Raw genomic sequence first — 17,707 nt, forward strand, 5'->3', positions numbered from 1 at the left:
TATATAGGGATTTTTTAATTGGTGTTTTTACCTTCTTACAAGACAAATTTAAACTGAATGCTGATTGCTTAATCTGGAAGGGGTCTATGGCTGAGATGATTTAACCTACATCATGGATAGCTGCTTTGCTTGCTTTCTTATCACACCAACAAAGGAGCAACTGAACAATGGATCTCCTGATCACTGTTGGGTTTGGATTAAAAAGCCTTTTGCAGCTCCACAGTTAGGAAAGGTATTAATCATTGGGCTGAGGTTATAAAACTAATTTTAACCAGTTACAGTACTCCCTCTTCAAAGCATAGATTTTATTGGATTCAAGCTGTATAAAACACTCACGTTGATTTTGGAGTTTCAAATACCTGAAGTTACCTGTGCAGATGGACACATTCTGAATAGAAGTAAAAATCTGTCAAGATTTTCCAAGATAAAGCATATCTATGGCACTTAGTCTAGTAACTTTACCCAAAAAAAATTGTAAATACTGTCTCCAGTTTTAGCAAAGGCGGATTTAACCAATTATATTGAATATTTTAAATATTTATGACCCTATTGTCATAGCCATGTAATTTTTTTCTTTTAACTTCTTCTGACAGATGACTACTCTACTGCATATTTCAATCTTAGAACACATTTTAAAAATATGGAAAACAGTCTTAAAAAAATGAGGGAAAAAATACCCACAATGCCAGTTCCTCCTCTTCATCACCATAGGATTTGAGATTTTCGTCATCAAATTTAGGCAATTCAGGCATTAATCTATAGAAATATGGAAATAAAGTCATATATAATTTTTAAATATTTTTTTAAAAATTATTTTAATATATGTGATGTGTAGTTCTTTGCTTGTCAATGTCAATATTACTGACAGGCAATAAAATAATGGCAATTATTCCTTAACAACAACACAGAATCTTTAAGAGACATGTCACCATTGCAAAGTTCATGAGTGACATGAATGAGCACGTAGCCTTGCTCAGTTCTTTTCCAGATCTCTTACATTTCCTGAGACATACTAAAATAAAATAAAATTCTCTATCAGAATAAAGCCTATTGCACATCCTATTTTTCAAATTCTGTATTCTCTCTTTAGGTATTAGAGATATCCAAGAAGTTCACAAGAATACTACCTATTTTTATTCACTTTCTTAATGCCTTATCTAAATTAGTGAAAATAAAAAGGTCATACTATTTAATGATCGTGTCAGATGCTGATCAAACCTGGAACACTTCAGTTTACATTTTAGGATACATTTTGGGGTAAAAATAAGTAGCTTTACAATTATGATACTTAGCATTCATGACTTTATATAATGTTCTCCAATATAGAACACAAATTGCCCAGTTAAGAATTTTTGCCCATAATGGTTTTGCTAAACATGCAGCTATAAGTGCACGTTCTACAGCACATTTAAAAAATAAAGGGTGGGGGTGGGGTGAGAGGTGAAGAAAGTGCAAAATTTGTTGATTCTTACTTATACAGCATGTGGTAGACAGAAATCTGTACAGGTCGAGCCCGAAAAAGCAACAATGGAGACAATGTATTCAGTAGAGTCTGGAGTTTATCTGGAAGATTTGTTTTCTGGCCTGCAACAAACTTCGGTGGCAGTTTATGGTTTAACAACTGGTCCTTCGATATGTAAGTTAGAGCTTCACCCAAAGATATTAACACAGAGTTCTGAAAAGAACCTTCTGATGCATTTTTGGTTTCTCCTATATAAAACAAGACAAGCCGTGATGCAAAACGTGTGGATGATATCACAAACAAGCATTGCTAGAAATAACTCAGGACTGCACTTAGCAGCACCCATCTAATCTTAAGAATCAGTAGGTTAAGTGCAATTACTTTCCTAATTAGCACGTAAGTGTTAAAAAATCTGAGTTTTTATAAACTATATTGACATAACATTCCTATAAATTCAAAAATACAGCCCATTCAGTTCTATTTCAGAACAGCCTGGCTATTGCCCTCTTTGCCATTTACTTGCCTGTGATTTTCACCAACAAAGGTAACAGCAAATTGTGGATTCCCTCAGAAAAGAATTCTTTCCATTCACTGATCAAGTTCTTAGGGAGATTTTCAGTAGTTTCAGGAGCTGCAGCTTCAAAGTGAGCACTAAGGGCAGATGCCAAGTCACAACTAACACAAGCAAAAATCTGCACAAGTGGGACATGATAAAGGGAACGGTTTTCACTTGTTGTCTAGGAAGAAATAGACAAAGAGAAAGATTTCTTAACCATAAATTTGCTTTAAAGTATGTTTCACATTCCCTGTTTACACCAGAAAGCATAAGTTCAAAGAAGATTCAATTGCAAGGACCATTTGAAAATTATTTGGGGTGGCGGGCTGTGTTTAAAAATGTAAATTATACTCTAGTAAGACTTCCTGAAATTAATTTCAAAGTCTCACCAACATTTAGAATCCTGTATTGCTTCCGTTATATAACCTTCTTTATAATGACAGAAAGAAAATTCAAACAGGAATGTACCAGGAATGTACCACACCTGGAACACTTGTGCAGTCCAATGAGACAAAACTGGTCTGTGAAGTGCTTTCACTATTCTCTCTCAAACATAAAAGCTTTACCAATATCATATTTGCATTTCCAAATTGCAAAAGGGAATTGACAACATGCTATTAAAAACTAGAAAATATTGAAGTGGCTGTTAGAAGAATATTTCTTTTCCCCCAACATTTCTTCTTTTTTTTATTTTTCTTCTTACTAGTTCCCCCAAAAAGGAATATCATTATAAATTAAAAATATTCCCAAGCACTTAATCTACACAAGATTTTCACACAAGTTTATTATTTGTTTTTTAAATTTAAAAAAAAAAAAAAAAAGATAGTTTTGAGGCACATGCAAGAATGGTCACATGGAAGTTTCCAGCCTGCCCTTCTAAGTGCATAATAACAGAGTGAGAGATTCTGTATCTTTATTTTCTTAATCAGGAAGTAGTCAGCTGACTACTGACCTGTTTCCTAGCAGCGCTAGAATATAATTTTGATATTTCATGTGATTAGTTAGACATTGAAATGCAGATACTGCTTTTTATTCAGTTAATTTTTATGTATCATGTTAGACTTTGGTCTTAAAGGAATATTATTTTCCAACACAGAGATCTACAACATCTGTCGTAGCCAGGTGGGCGTCAGTCTCTTCTCCCAGGCAACCAGCAGCAGGACAAGAGGGTACGTTCTTAAGCTGTGCCAGGGCAGGTTTAGGTTGGATATTAGGAAAAAATTTTTTACAGAGAGAGTAATCAGACATTGGAATGGGCTGCCCAGGGAGGTGGTGGATTCACCATTCCTGGAGGCTTTTAAGATGAGACTGGATGTGGCACTTAGTGCCATGGTCTAGTAACCACGGCGGTGTTGGATAAAGGGTTGGACTTGATGATCTCGGAGTTCGCTTCCAACAAGATCGATTCTATGATTCTATGAACAGACATATTTCAAAATTATTCTCCAATTACCAGTGACATTATTAAATATCATATTACTTGAAGAGTTAGCTGATTTCATCTCAATATACAATAAGAAACAGGAAAGTATAGCTTTTAAACTACACGTGACCTTTGTCAAAGCCCAACACACACAGGACTTTATGCAATTCTTTTTAACATTGTGTCAAATTTTTGTTAAACTGAGATTACAAGTGTCCCTGCCATATGCAGGGAATTATTAAAAAGGTAACCACATCAAAAGTGAGGATGCTTTCACATTACCTCTAACCAAGCCAGCATGGAGCACATGATGAAGTCCCACTCGTTATCGGCCAAAGGAGCTGTGGAATACTTCAGCAACAAGGGAAAGTAACGGATCATCTCAATGTTCAAACCAAGCAACTGAGCACTTGTTTCTTTCAGATTGCTGTAATAAAAATACAGCCAAAGCTTACGTACCTTCATGTTGCAGACATGAGTATCTATATCCTTGCCTTCACTCCTCCTCTCATGACAAATTAGTCTGGCACCACCACACTCTGCCCTATGTGCTTTTGATACTCTGCCTATCAAAGGCTGAGTGCTACATTAACTGCCAAGACTACATAAGATTCCTAAATTACAGATTCATAAATTTCTAAAATTTACACATTTGCTCGAGTAATAGATTTACATAACCTATGAAATTTAGCAATTTCAATTAAATCAATGCAAGGAAAATAATAATAATTTTAAGTTAATAATTTAAGAAAAAAATATAAGTCCTCAAGTCTTCAAATACTGTACATTATAAGTGTCCAAATATTGTACATTATAAGTTTAGATTAGATATTGGTGAGGCCTTGGCCCAGGTTGCCCAGAGAGGCTGTGGCTGCCCCATCCCTGGAAGTGTTCAAAGCCAGGTTGGACGGAGCTCTGAGCAACCTGGTGCAGTGGAAGGTGTCCCTGCCTCTGGCAGCGGCGTAGAATGAGACGAACTTTACAATGCCCTCCAACCCAGGTCACTCTATGGTTCTATGATTATTCTGAGACTTCGTTGTCAGGACTTTTCTCACTATAGTCAAGACAAATGAATGTTAGTATATCTTCACTCCTTGCTGGAAGCTTTTCAAGTTACATTTTTGGGTCCAGAATTTTAAAAGACAGACATCTAAGTCTGGTATCCAGGTTTTCTTCCTGCTACTGAAATAAGCAATCAGAATTTAGAACTGATATCCAGCAACACTTACAAAAGTTGGTCAGTTCTAAATGCTTTTGAAAACAGTTGACACCTAGGTGCATTTAAATAACTCCTTAGTTTCCCAGTCTTCAACCATCCAGGTAATTTTCTGCAGTGTGAGTTATTAAATACCTAAAGACAGGTATATGAAACCACGGAATGCAGTTCTACAAAAGTTTAAATATGTAATAATAGAACAGTGGATGGCAGTTGTAATGTACAGATTGATTTTGTCTGAGTTAATAACTAGTCTGTATTTTTAAATGCTTGTCTTAGAAATGAAAAAAAGTGAAATTATCTCCAAGTTACACCCACCAGCTAAAGAGAAAGCTGTCCTCATTATCATTTTTCCAAGATATTATTATTTTCAGTATTCCAGGTAGTAGGTGATCACAATCAACACTTCTATCATTCAGGCAGGAGTTCAAAATGGCAAGACACCCAAATGCTCCTATAATACAGTAAAAATACATATTCAATAGTCTTAATTATCAAGACAAAACAAATGTTAAAATGTGTGTCAAATGACTGAATCATTTTATTTGAATGTAACATTAACATCATAAGACAGTTTAGATAATACCTAAGCTTTCTTCTTTGAACATGTAACCCACAGATGCCATTGTTAAATCAGAAATACCATATCCAACGCAAACTTTAAAAAAAAAAAAAACACAAACCACCTTCTAGAAGATTAATTGATAGTTTATACAATTAAAAAAAAGGAAAAATACCTGCTAAGATTGAAATCTCTTTGCGCTACTGAAAATGTAGTATGCTAAGCAATAATTTGGACAGATGGTGAAGGAAATGCAACTGCGAGTTGTGAATTCTGGTATTAATGGCGTGTTAATTGGAGTTCTCGTTGGAATGTTAATTTTTACTTTCAGAGTGAAAGTTGCAATAGTACTGTTTTCCATTCTTAAGAAAAACTGCATTTATCTCGATTTCTTGGAGAAAATGAACATTTCCTACAAGCGCGATGACAAAGAAATAAGGCAACGTACCACAAAGGCATAGCTAAACCAACCAAACAAACCCCTGCTTCACTTAAACAGCTGAGCAACAATTTACAACAACTTTACCAGCACTTTTCTGACCTGAAAAGAAAAAGACTATTGGAATGGTAAGCCAACAGCCTATGTCTCATTTAATGTGAATTTGGATATATGTGGTCTGCTCAGGAATCCCTAGAAAACTGTGAAGCAGCAGAAAGGAAATGCAGATTACAAATAGGAGCACTCCACAGCACATGAGGAGTGAGGATTCTTTTTCCCATTTTCTTCTGTTTAGAGTTTCACAGACACAATTTTTGCCTCACTGGTTCACTTAGAAAGCCAAGAAGGCTTAACTAAGTTCAAAGAGTAAGAGTTAGGGAAACTACCATAGCAGAAGGATTTTTAAGATTCTTCTCAATTGCTGCATGACACTAACACTGATAATTTTCACACTTTAAGGACATCCATTTGAAGAATTCATCTGAAATCCTGAGGACACTGCCAAGGGACAGATATCCACAGTTTAAAGTCACCAAAGATAGGGTGTTTTTTCAATTTAAGGAAGCACAGTCCCGTTAAAAAAGACAAAACCTATATTTCAGTTTTTATACAGACTGATCAATAACAGTATGTGCAAAAACATATAAAAGCAGTACTGGAAAAAACCAGAAAGTACTTTTAAATTACATCTAATTCATAAATGTGTGTGACCATTTCTAAATAAATTTCTTGAAAAGCAACTAGTTTGTGAAAATATAGACCCAAATTAAGTGGGTATATTCAAAGCAATAGTATAACACATCTCAATCACCTCTTAAGTAATTTTTCCACAGTTGCTGTAGGTGTATGTAGAGCAGTTCTGCCTGAGCACACTGCATGCCATGCACTGGAGGAACTACTCAAAAATTGTATGTAAACCGTGAAAGAGTTCTTGCCAAAGCATCTGAAGACAATGATGACACTGCCAGTTGACAACAGTAATATTTTTGCATACTGTGTAAAGCCTAAATGGTTAACTGAAAACTTTGATATTTACAGATGTGTTTAAATAAGATAGACCACACAAGAAGTACAACAATATCAAAATGCTTTTAACAATTCAGCCTAAGTCCTTTAGTTCCAATTTTGTACCAGGCAGTATAGCTTATACTTTCTGAATAAGGCAGAAAACTGTCTGAAAGAAATATGCAACAGAGAAAACATTTCTTTCTAGAAAAAATAATTTTATTATAGTTAAAACATTTTACCTAAAAGCAAACATTATTACAAAATAGTGTTCTTAAATTCTAATGAACTAGACTGAGGGAGGTAAGAACATACCATCAGTGCTGGAAAGATCTGTCTGTGTGCATGTCATAAGTTTAGCCACACAGTGGAAGACAAGTTCTCTCTTTTCTTCCTCAATTAAGAAAGGTGATAAACACTGAAGTGTATGCAATCTGCCCTCTGTTAATGGCAGAAACCTATTAATACAAGCAAAACATCAAGAATGAAATGAACCCAAAAATTTAACTAGGAAACAAAATGTAAATTGTTTCATAATGATCTAATATCCTCTGATGTAACTAATCCCACACACTAAAACGCAGTCTCACTTTCACATGCCACACACATATAGCACTTAATTTTCAGTCCTCAGTAGTCATTTGTCAGAATAAGAATTATTTAACATTATCAACATTCACAACAAACTGGAAGTTTAGAGGCAGCAGTATTAAGATACCCTTCTGTTGTCTTAAAAAGTTCTCTCCTCTCCCAGGATACAGTGTTTTCTGCACGGATCACTTTAGCCACAGTTAAGGACCACAGTCTTCCATGTTCCTCTGATCTTCAAAGAAGAGGAAAGACCCTGGTTAATATATACAGATGCTCAGAGCACCACAAAAGCATTTGGATGAAGTTTGAATCAACACAGAGAAGGAAATATAGTGGCACTTTATACAACACAAAATGTGAAGACAGAGTTGTTTTACTTGTACTCACCTATCAAATATAGTTTGCTGAAGACTAACTGTATTACTTAGTGTACTGAACTTCTTGTATGTGATGTGCATCTCTTCTAACATATGAAGATATTCTAGAAGCAGGGAAGGAGGATTCTCTAGTTCTTCAATCCATTGTAAGGAGTACAACAGTTCTGCAACTAATTAAACAACAGAAACTGTTGTTTACAAATGACTGCTGAATATATTCAGTGCATAAGCAAGATGTTTCAAGTCAAGTTTTTGTTGTTTTTTTTAATGTTTTTAATGCATTAAAAGTATTATATTTACACACAATCTCAGGTGCTTCAGAGCATGAACTGGATATTTACCATTGTACCATAAAATACAAGAAAACAAAAAGCTACAGTAATCTGTTCTAGATATTCAAGAAATTTGAAAGCAAATCAAGCAAGCATGACACAAATTACAACTCCTCTCTATTCTCCTCTTTTTTTTTGACATATACTTCTTGCAGACAAGACAATCAAGATCTAAGTCCAGAATAAAACCAAAAAAATTTGATGACAAGAGCTAGCATGTGGTTCCTTCATTAGCTTACAAAGACCCACACTAAGCAATTACACTTCTCATCATGGTGAGATTTTTGGAGATAGAATTATTAATTTCATTTGAGCACTCTAAAAATAAAAAGAAACTACATTCCACCTGATGCAATTAAGAAAAATTGCTGCCTCAAGCTATATTTACATTATGGCTAAACCCTCAGGGCAGGGATACAGTTCCTATTGACCACTCATGCCAATGCACTGTGTGTTTTGGCAATGAACAAATCTGAAGCTCATTAAAAATTCAAACATCTCCCAGTTGAAAGTTCTGTTGAGGTAGGATTTGTATAATCAAAAAAGGTCCCAAGGATATAAACACTACACTTGTACATACTTACACTTTTAAAGGAGACTTGAAGAAAAAAAACAAAACAAAATGAAACAAAACAATAACAAAAGGTAAAAGGATAATTTCTCATACCTGTATGCCAGTCTTTAACTATGTATTTCTAATTATCAATCCAGGTTACAACTACTATAAGATAAAATTCCTTTAAGTTTTACCATTGTAACTTACTTATATTGTCAATTTTCTTTCTTTCAGCATCATCATTTCCATGGACTGCAGCATTTTCCAATACAAGAAGAACCATTTTACTTAATAAGGCTGAAGTACACAAATGGCCTGGAAGTTTAGTTGTGTCACACAGCTTGACACTTGATCCCAGAGGTTCACAATTCATACTAAGCCTTCCTTCCAAAAGAGGTTTGTGTATCCACTGTAATATGTGCATAAAAAGAGTGTGAACAAATAACTGGCATTTTAATAATGCACAGAAGAGCTATGATCTCTTTAATCTTGAAAATTCAGAATTAATAAAAAATAACCACGAAACATATAAATTGACAGCAAAAGCACAACAGTGAGGATGACCCACTCCAGCATATTAAAAAACCTAAATGCACAGCAGTAATTTGAAACTGCCTTGCTGCTTCAGAAACAAATATGTTTCTTTAGAATTATACATATTTTACAAGAAATACTAGGTTTACTGAAGCTGGGTGGTTGGATAGGAAATTTATGTCCTTCCCCACTCTCTACTATATGTATGTCAGCATTTTGTTGATAGTCAGCACACCATGTTCCTCTGCAGATATTGGCATCTTTCACAAAATTAATCTTTTTGAAGAATTAAAGTACATCTTCACAACGTACATTTTGCCAGAAAAAAATCCAGAATTTTTGAGCAAGTTGCTGGTGTTTCATGCAGAAAAGGGTAATTTTGATTTTCTCCAGTAGTACTGGATGCATCCATAGACATAGAGATTTTGTCTTTTTCACGGATAGAGGCTGAAAAGAACCTCTGCACAGACATATGGGTATTCATAACTGCAGTGCCATGTCAGAAGAAAGAATGCTTACCACCCTAAGGGAGAGAGGCTTGAGGAAAGATTGACTACCCCAGGTAAGCCCATTATCTCAGTATTCCATACCTCAGTAGACAGAGACTGATGCAACTTCCCCCACTCGGTTTTGTTCGGTGTGACATGCTCAACAAAAGCTCTCACAAGGTATCCAGATTGTCCCTCAGCTTCCATGAGCTTCGACAACAAATCACTAACTGCAGAGATCAACACCTGAAGACTGAGAAAAGGAGAAAACACTGCAAACAAGTCTGGCACTCTCCAGTAAAAGCAAGCTGTGTATTTTACATTGATACAGTGCTCTATATGTCGTACCAATGCTCTATACCTGCTGTACCAGTGGTGGTTTTCTGCTCTGCCCACCGCCTTCAACAGGCTGAAAAGTCTCTCAGCAACACAAATTACCGTTAAATAAAAAATAGTATAGCACAGATCTTTGTTTTAGAGAACATATTATGAAGCAGACATGTGCATCCCAATTACCTTTTAACGTCCAAAGAGGAAGACTGAATTTGATTCTTGACCCACAGTGCAGCTTTAATCAAAAAGGTACTCTGTTGGTGTGTGCTCTGAAGCTGATGCACAAGTGAATTTACACCAGACATCCAAGTGTGTTTTAATTTGCATACAAGTAAATCTATTGTAGGGAAAAGAAAAAAGAAAACAAAACAATAACAAATGGACAAGAAGACCACCACAAACAGGTAAACTCTAATTACAATCTACATGGACAGCATGTCTAAAGGTCCTTGAGTAGGAAAACAATTCTCTTTTCTATGTGGTTACATGGAAAAACTATCAAGGGCAAATATACAGCTCTCTTGTTGCAGAGCAATTTTAAATTAACTATGACACACAGGTAAAATTTAATTTAATGAAGAATAAGCGATGTTCCTGTTGTCTACTACAATATGTCCACATGGTCTTCAAAAAACACAGATCTTTTTACTGAAATACTGAACATTCATGGCATCAAAAGTCACTTGCAAAGCAGCAGTGGTTCTCAAGCTAGTATTGTCCTACTTCATTTCTATGACAACTCTGAAACATTGTATTTATTTGTGTTGATGTCAATAAATGCATGTACAAATTTATCACTCAAATTCCGCCTTCAAAGAATATAAATGAGGATCTCAGTCTGAACATGAGATGCTGCTAAAGAGGTATGGATCACAATTTGTCTGGTCAACTTAACCAATACAAATGGTTTCAGAATAAATACATGTGTCTGAAGTGATTGCACACATTTTTTCATAGAATCCCTACACTAAAAAATGAACCAAAAAAATGCTTGTTTCTTGTATTTCATAGACTTTAAATAACTTACATAACACTCCGAAAAGTGTGCAATATCACAGCCTCAAAGTTAACATCAAAGAAGTTTAAAAATCCTTGTAAAGAGATGTACAGGACTTGATGTTTAGTAGTAACTATGGGCACTGTAAATTAAAGCATAAATTTTTGTATCAGTTACAGCTGCAAGTGCTCAATGTATGTGAATTCAGTATTCTATCACATACTTGAATCCGTTTCATGAAAAAGAAGAATTCAGATGTAATCATCACCTGTGAGAAAGTTTGGTTGAAGTTCTTTTTCTAGATTACCTGTTAAGTGTGTTGCCTCCTGCCTCTGAGCACACAGCTGGAAGATGGTAAGCAGCAGGTCTTCTGAGGATGGCATCAGTAAACACCCTTTAACGGAGCTGAAAAAGCTTGAGGCTACATCACAGATGAAAGATACTGATGGCTCAGTATTTCCAGCTTCAGAAAGATCCTTTGCTTTAGATAGAGCTGCTTGAAGTTTATCAATAATCCTTTCAATAAAAGTTTCATCAATCAATGATTCTATTGGGGAGAGGAAAACAAAAGCATGCTTTGATTTCTTGATAAACATGGTCATTCAAAGACATCATATTAATATGGACCAATTTGGTTAATATTTACTGATTCTGAAACCAAAATAAAGTGCAAAGCAGTTTCACTCTAATGTATACATAAACTCTCTTATTTCACAGACATCAAGGATCACCCAGCCAAAGTTTCACACTGCCAATTATCTCCTCTCTAAACCAGCTGAAGCAACTTCAAAAAAGGTATATAAAATAGAGCAAGTGCAGACTGATCTCTCCCCCTTTTATGCCTTCCTAGCTTCTGACAATCAACTATGAGCCCAAGATTACACTTGGACTGCATATAATTACCCCAAGCAGACCAGTCTTCTGTGAACATGCTTGGTTCCTTTTTTGTGGGATCCAACCAGGCCAATCCCATTTATCCTCAAACTCCACAACACCCTGTGGCAATGAGTTCCATTATTTAAATCTAAACTGGATGAAGAAGTGTACTTTTCCCTCAAGACTGTTATCTAAACATCTGTTAGCAACTCAGGTTCTTCCACTGAAAGAAACAATGAAAAGTTTCTTCCTATTTGTATTTTCCATACAAATTATGATTTTATAGCTCTTTAGCACAACCTCATCCCTAATCACTTTCACTGCAATATGGACCAAAAAAAACGGCTCAGGTATAAAAAAAGAAAGCCCAAAAGAAATAAACAAAAACTTCAAACCAACAAATGAACCACAAGAAGAAAGCCTGAATGTTCCAAATTAAGTATTCTGGAAGATTTCAAATTCATTTCAACCTTATGCAAAGCATAAGTGCACTTCACTTACGCTTCACACTTCACAAACTCCAAGGATTGGAGTATTTACAGTTCACAAACTCCAAGGATTATACATGCTTACCACTTTTAATATGCTGTGACAACACCAAGCTCAGGAGGGTCCACCTTTCTGAAGAGGCTGAGTCTGATGAGGCTGTGCTAGGTTTTAAACACAGGTGGCACAGATCATCTGCCAGCATCACCAGTCTTTCTCCAAGTGTATCTCCCTTCAGCCAGTCAGAGACTAAGGAAAGTTTTGTTGTGCTTGAGCATGCCTGAATCACGAGAAAATAATTCTAAGAATCTTTTAAGAGTATAGAATCATAGAATAGTTTGGCTTGGAAAGGACCTTAAAGATCATCTTCCATGTTCCCATTTAAGCACCAACCCCCCCTGCCACAGACAGGGATACCTTCCACTAGACCAAATTGCTTCATGCCCCATCCAACCAGGCCTTGAACACTTCCAGGGATGTGGCATCTACAGCTTTCTGGGCAACTTGTTTTTAACTATTATTACTAAGTAAGCATAAGATTACTATGTCAAACCTACACATAGAGTGGGAATCATATCATCTGTCACAAACAATAAGTCTTTAGGTGTTTACATCTGCAAGAATCCCCCCAGCTTTCTTTTTGGTCAGAGACAGCAGCTTATGGCTAGGTCAGACCTCTGCTGTAGAGCAAAAAAAGTCACCTTCTGAAAATGCTTTGTTTTCCTTTTCTTCAACTATAGAGCCCAGGGAATTCCTACATTGGAATTACAAAAATAACTTTCGGATGACCAAGTTGGCTGAAATAAAACCTACTTACAACATAAAATCCATTTACAGCACCTGAATTTCTTTAAAAAGAAATGGAGGGTCACAAATCAAAAACATTATTTTGGTGATGAGGCACTCTAAGTTACAAAATCAAAAAAATTGAGTCCTAAAATACACAGCATGTGTGAGGGAAGATACTGTGGTCTACGTACTGGATTATAAATCCAGTGCAATGAGTTTTTGTCCAAAAGTTTGTCATACACTTCCTATTGCATCCCATGCAATTACTTAAATGTCAGTCTCAATACTGGGTGGGAAAAAATGGAATACTACCTTTTCCTTGTAAGCATCATGTAAGGGTGATGATATAAATGATCATTTAAGTTATTGGTCTAATCCCCAGCTCCATTCTCTCTAGCTTAGCACAGATAACCAACAAATCAGGAATCCCTCTTGCTCAAAAAGCAAACTGACCAAAAATAGAAGGGACAAAGATTCTTTTGTTTTGGTATCATCATTTAATTTTTAAAACTGTCTCCAGATTTAAATGCATTTAAAACAAACACTAATCTGAAACTATTAATGTAAGATTTTCAAACTATGGAAATTATCACTATGTAGGTAAAAAAAAAAAGTCATTCAAACACATGTGAGTCTCAAAGCTAACACCAGAGAAATATTCAAAACTACACATAACAAGAACAAAAAAAATTAAATATTAAGGGGTACCTTTTGAATTATCTGGAGAAAAATAATCCATTTCAGATCCATCTGAAAAGAAAATCAAAATTCCACAATATTTAACAAATTTTTTTGATGAATAAGAAGCATTAATACCATTTTAACTGTTCTGCAGGGATTAAGTAGAAGTTGCTAAATTTCAGTAACAAAATCAATAAGGGATTTCATTTAAAAGAAGGGCCACCAATGACTAGTATAAAACCACACTGTATAGAGAAGTAAAAGTAGAGAAATTCTGATGTTCCTTTTTTTAAATGATTTTTACCATACAGAAAGGAACAGATGTCGTAACCTTTCACTCCAACACTGTCATGTCAAGCTTTCCTAAATCTACCTTTCTTAAACTGATCTTACCCAAGTTCATGTAGAATTTTTTCTATATGGTAGTGCCAGTAGAAGATTATTAATGAACAACAGCCCACAAAAACAGCCATGACTTTGATAAAAATTAATGACATAATGTACAAGTCATACCTTTGCTAAATCATCAAGAATGATTTTCCTTTCTTCATTACTGTTGCAACAACGAAGCACACTGTATAAAATATCAACTAGGAAACGGGTGTCTTTTCTCCAGTCTTCTTTCAGCCAAGTTATTAAATTCATATACAGAAATTGTACAGATGGACTTCTGTTATGAGCTTTCATTTTGTTTTGGGATTCAGCTTGAGCATGGCTTGCATCATTTCCCTGCTCTAAAAGTACTTGGAAAACTCTGTTTGAGGAAAAAGAGTTGAGCAGGGCAGAGAGAAATTTCAAATGCTGTTCTGACTTCTGTTCATTGACATACACAATGCTCAGCTCAGCAAGGTTGCAGACTAAGTTCTCTAAAGGTTCTTTCCTTAGATGTGAACTATGCTGCAAGTCAGCCTGTATTTCAGAGTCACCTTTTCTCACTTCTGTGAGCTTTCCATTCTCTGTGTTTCTTTCAGATTCATCCTCGTCTGTAAATCTGATTTTCAGAAATTTTTTGTTGTTTGGTTTGGTAGCACTCTTTGGATTCTGAAGAATTTCTAGCATACCAGATATGGCAAACAATGATTTCTCATCAGCATCCAACCTATCAACATGAAGTACACACATTTTTAAAAGATGGTCCCAAAAATTTGACAACAGTTTCTGGAAAACTTCATCTGTGCCATCATCACTGGAGAGTTCTGCTTTAGCTTCCCAGGAGCTCAGCATTTCTGCTATTTGATAAAATAATGGTCCACTTTGTAACATGGGCTCCTTAAGAACAGCACTGGTGAAAGGAATTAGCTATAAAGGAAAAAAAATTATTAAAGAACAGCGATCCAGTTAAAAAATAATTTTATTCTTTGTCATGCCACAAAATTATATAATTTTGAAAAACATTGCAGAAGCAATTCTAAAAATACCGGAATTACTCAAGCTCGAACACTTGAACACTCATGCTTGAAAATATACAGGATGGCTTTTTTTTCCTTAAATATAATTTAAACTGCACAGTTAAAAGGATGATTTTATAGGAAGAAAAAAAAATTACTAAATTCAGCAGCGTTATTTTTGTTACTCATGGCTCTCTACAACTGCCTAAAAGGAGGTTGTAGCAAGGTGAGGGTCAGTCTCTTCTGCCACGTCTCAAATAAAAGGATGAGAGGAAACGGTCTTTAACGGCACCGGAGGAGGGTCAGACCAGACATAAGAAAAAAAAAATTCACTGAAAGAGTGGCCAGGCATTGGAATACATTGCCCACCATCTCTACAAGTGTTCAAGAGGTGTCTGGACGTGGCACTTGGGGATGTGGTTATGGGGTAGTTATGGTGGTACTGGGCTGACGGTGGAACTAGATGATCTTGAAGGTCTCTTCCAACCTGGGTGATTTTGTGTGATTTTTTTTTTTTTTTTTAAATCTAGGGAAACTTTCAACAGAGAAGTAAATCCTCACCTAAATTTCACATTTTTCTTTAACGTTATTAAGATATTAATAACGTTAATTAATAATAACGGTAATTATTAAATGTGCACACAAAAATATTCAATATTTCTAATAAATACCTGCTCAGATATAAGCATTTGATGAATTTGGGTTTGGTCATCCTCTTCTACTTTCTGTAGTACAGCAAAGCACAGACACTCCATAAATGCAGTTATAATTGCTGAACTTTCTGAAGGGCTGGCTATTGCCCGCTCACTTGACAACCTGTGAGAGGCAACATCAGAGGGAGGGCACACTCAGGCAACTGTGCTTCCAAGAAACCCCATATGAATGCCATGAATATACCCTCTGTTATGTTGTTCTGATCCAGACAACACCAATATGAGAATATAGGATCATAGATTCATTTACAGGAGTCAGATGAAAATAAATTCAAATTGAAGAGTCAATAAACCGAGGCAATTAATATAACTTATACTAAAATAACTTCTTCATCCAGTCTTAGCATTCACAAAGAAATACCTATGTAAATAGAGGAACCAGATCCAGTCAAGCATACTTCACATGCTTCAGCTGGCTGTCAAAACTCCTTTGCAATTTTCTACACATGCCACAAAGGTTCAGAAAGTGTCACTTTCTGTCATTACAGGTAAGAAAAAGAAAACAAAGCCACCTAAAGCCAGTTTCCCAGTAACCAGTTTGAGCTTGAAAAACTGGAATTCATTTGCTTTTTAACGAAAATCAGATCACACAAATTACCAGAGAAATATTACAATCACAGAATATTCTGAGTTGGAAGGGACCCACGAGGATCACCAAGTCCAGCTCTTGAGTGAATGGCCCATATGGGTATCAAATTCACAACCTTGGTGGCTCTAACCAACTCACAACCTGAGATTGGCTCTAACCAACTGAGCCAATCTCAGTCATCATTTTACTACCTGTAATAACTTTTGATACACTTTTCAAAACCAACCCATACATAACTCTCTTCTCCAAGAGCTCTGATACAGGCCACACCAACATCAGTTGAGAACTGATTTTTGTTTAAATAAATGGCATTTTAGTCTTTCATAAAATAATTTCTCTATGCTTTTGAGTACACAATGCACATGTATCTACTTAAATGAGATTTGACAGAAGGTTGGTTTTGATGCATTTTAAAGGCAAAAAGTGATAGCAGCTTCAATCCTTTAAAAATCAGTATCATAAGAATTAAGGTTCCTGCAAATTCCAAGAAATTTCACTATCACAATGCTAATCCCCAATAACCTCTGTAAAAATTATACACTGGTGAGAAGAGTCTGATTCTTAAGAGTCACTCTTAATTTTAAATTAATTTCTCATTTTAAAATTTGTCACGGAATAAACACAAAGTTTTGACAAGGAAAGATAAGAATGCTTTATATAAGGAAGATGTAATAAAATCAAAAGGAAAGCTGAAGGTTTCCGATGACAGGAACAGGCACAAAGGACTGACTCTAGTTTTAGATATTTAAAAGAACTTTTAAAATATTATTTTCATTCCTTTTTAAAAGCTTGAAGAAGACTAGTTCTCTTATTTCCAAATGTAAAAGAGATTGATTCCAAATAAATAAATTTGTGGTTCATACCCTTGAATTAAAGAGCCGAAAAAAGTTCTGAAATATTCCAGCTTCGGTTTCATAACAGCAGGAGGTACCTTGCTAATGAAGGGCAAGAGGTTGGGGTATATAACAGTAGCCAGCCCTCGTCCACCTTCTCGAAGCACTGTCCACAGCTTTGGCAGAACTCCCTTTTTGGCATTTACATGACTCCAACAGTCCTATGGAAAGAAATTCACTTTCTGTAAATCAAACAAGAATGTGTAGCCTCGGAAGAACTCCCAAGCTAGACATTTAACCTACCTCCCCATATTGTAGCTGAAACAAGTTATCATAAAATTTAAATTCTCTTCAGTTACTCTCTTTCCAGTATTTTTTAAAATCACTTTCTCCCTATTTCAGCTTGTGAATTTAAGAAGTTAACACGACAAAAATATTTCTGCACTGCTTAAAATCAACTGACCTTCCTTATTAGCCAGCT

The 17,707-nt window shown here is 35.5% G+C and overlaps 1 protein-coding gene across 2 annotated transcripts in view; it reads right to left on the minus strand.

Annotated features, from left to right (window-relative positions):
- Nucleotides 1-17,707, minus strand: part of LTN1 (listerin E3 ubiquitin protein ligase 1) — a 30,876-nt gene that overhangs the window by 5,562 nt on the left and 7,607 nt on the right. For both annotated transcript variants that reach the window (XM_064644025.1, XM_064644026.1), the window contains 17 exons: nt 17,257-17,447; nt 15,763-15,907; nt 14,217-15,002; nt 13,731-13,772; nt 12,321-12,513; nt 11,179-11,418; nt 10,058-10,211; nt 9,644-9,794; nt 8,727-8,928; nt 7,642-7,801; nt 7,382-7,486; nt 6,979-7,121; nt 4,976-5,111; nt 3,724-3,868; nt 1,986-2,199; nt 1,473-1,710; nt 682-756 (listed from right to left, as the gene is read on the minus strand). In XM_064644025.1, coding sequence (XP_064500095.1) covers nt 682-756; nt 1,473-1,710; nt 1,986-2,199; nt 3,724-3,868; nt 4,976-5,111; nt 6,979-7,121; nt 7,382-7,486; nt 7,642-7,801; nt 8,727-8,928; nt 9,644-9,794; nt 10,058-10,211; nt 11,179-11,418; nt 12,321-12,513; nt 13,731-13,772; nt 14,217-15,002; nt 15,763-15,907; nt 17,257-17,447 — 3,320 coding nt within the window. The remainder of the gene's footprint in view (nt 1-681; nt 757-1,472; nt 1,711-1,985; nt 2,200-3,723; nt 3,869-4,975; nt 5,112-6,978; nt 7,122-7,381; nt 7,487-7,641; nt 7,802-8,726; nt 8,929-9,643; nt 9,795-10,057; nt 10,212-11,178; nt 11,419-12,320; nt 12,514-13,730; nt 13,773-14,216; nt 15,003-15,762; nt 15,908-17,256; nt 17,448-17,707) is intronic.

This window comes from Pseudopipra pipra, chromosome 2 (genome assembly GCF_036250125.1).
Source record: "Pseudopipra pipra isolate bDixPip1 chromosome 2, bDixPip1.hap1, whole genome shotgun sequence".
In the NCBI taxonomy this organism is placed as follows: Eukaryota; Metazoa; Chordata; class Aves; order Passeriformes; family Pipridae; genus Pseudopipra; species Pseudopipra pipra.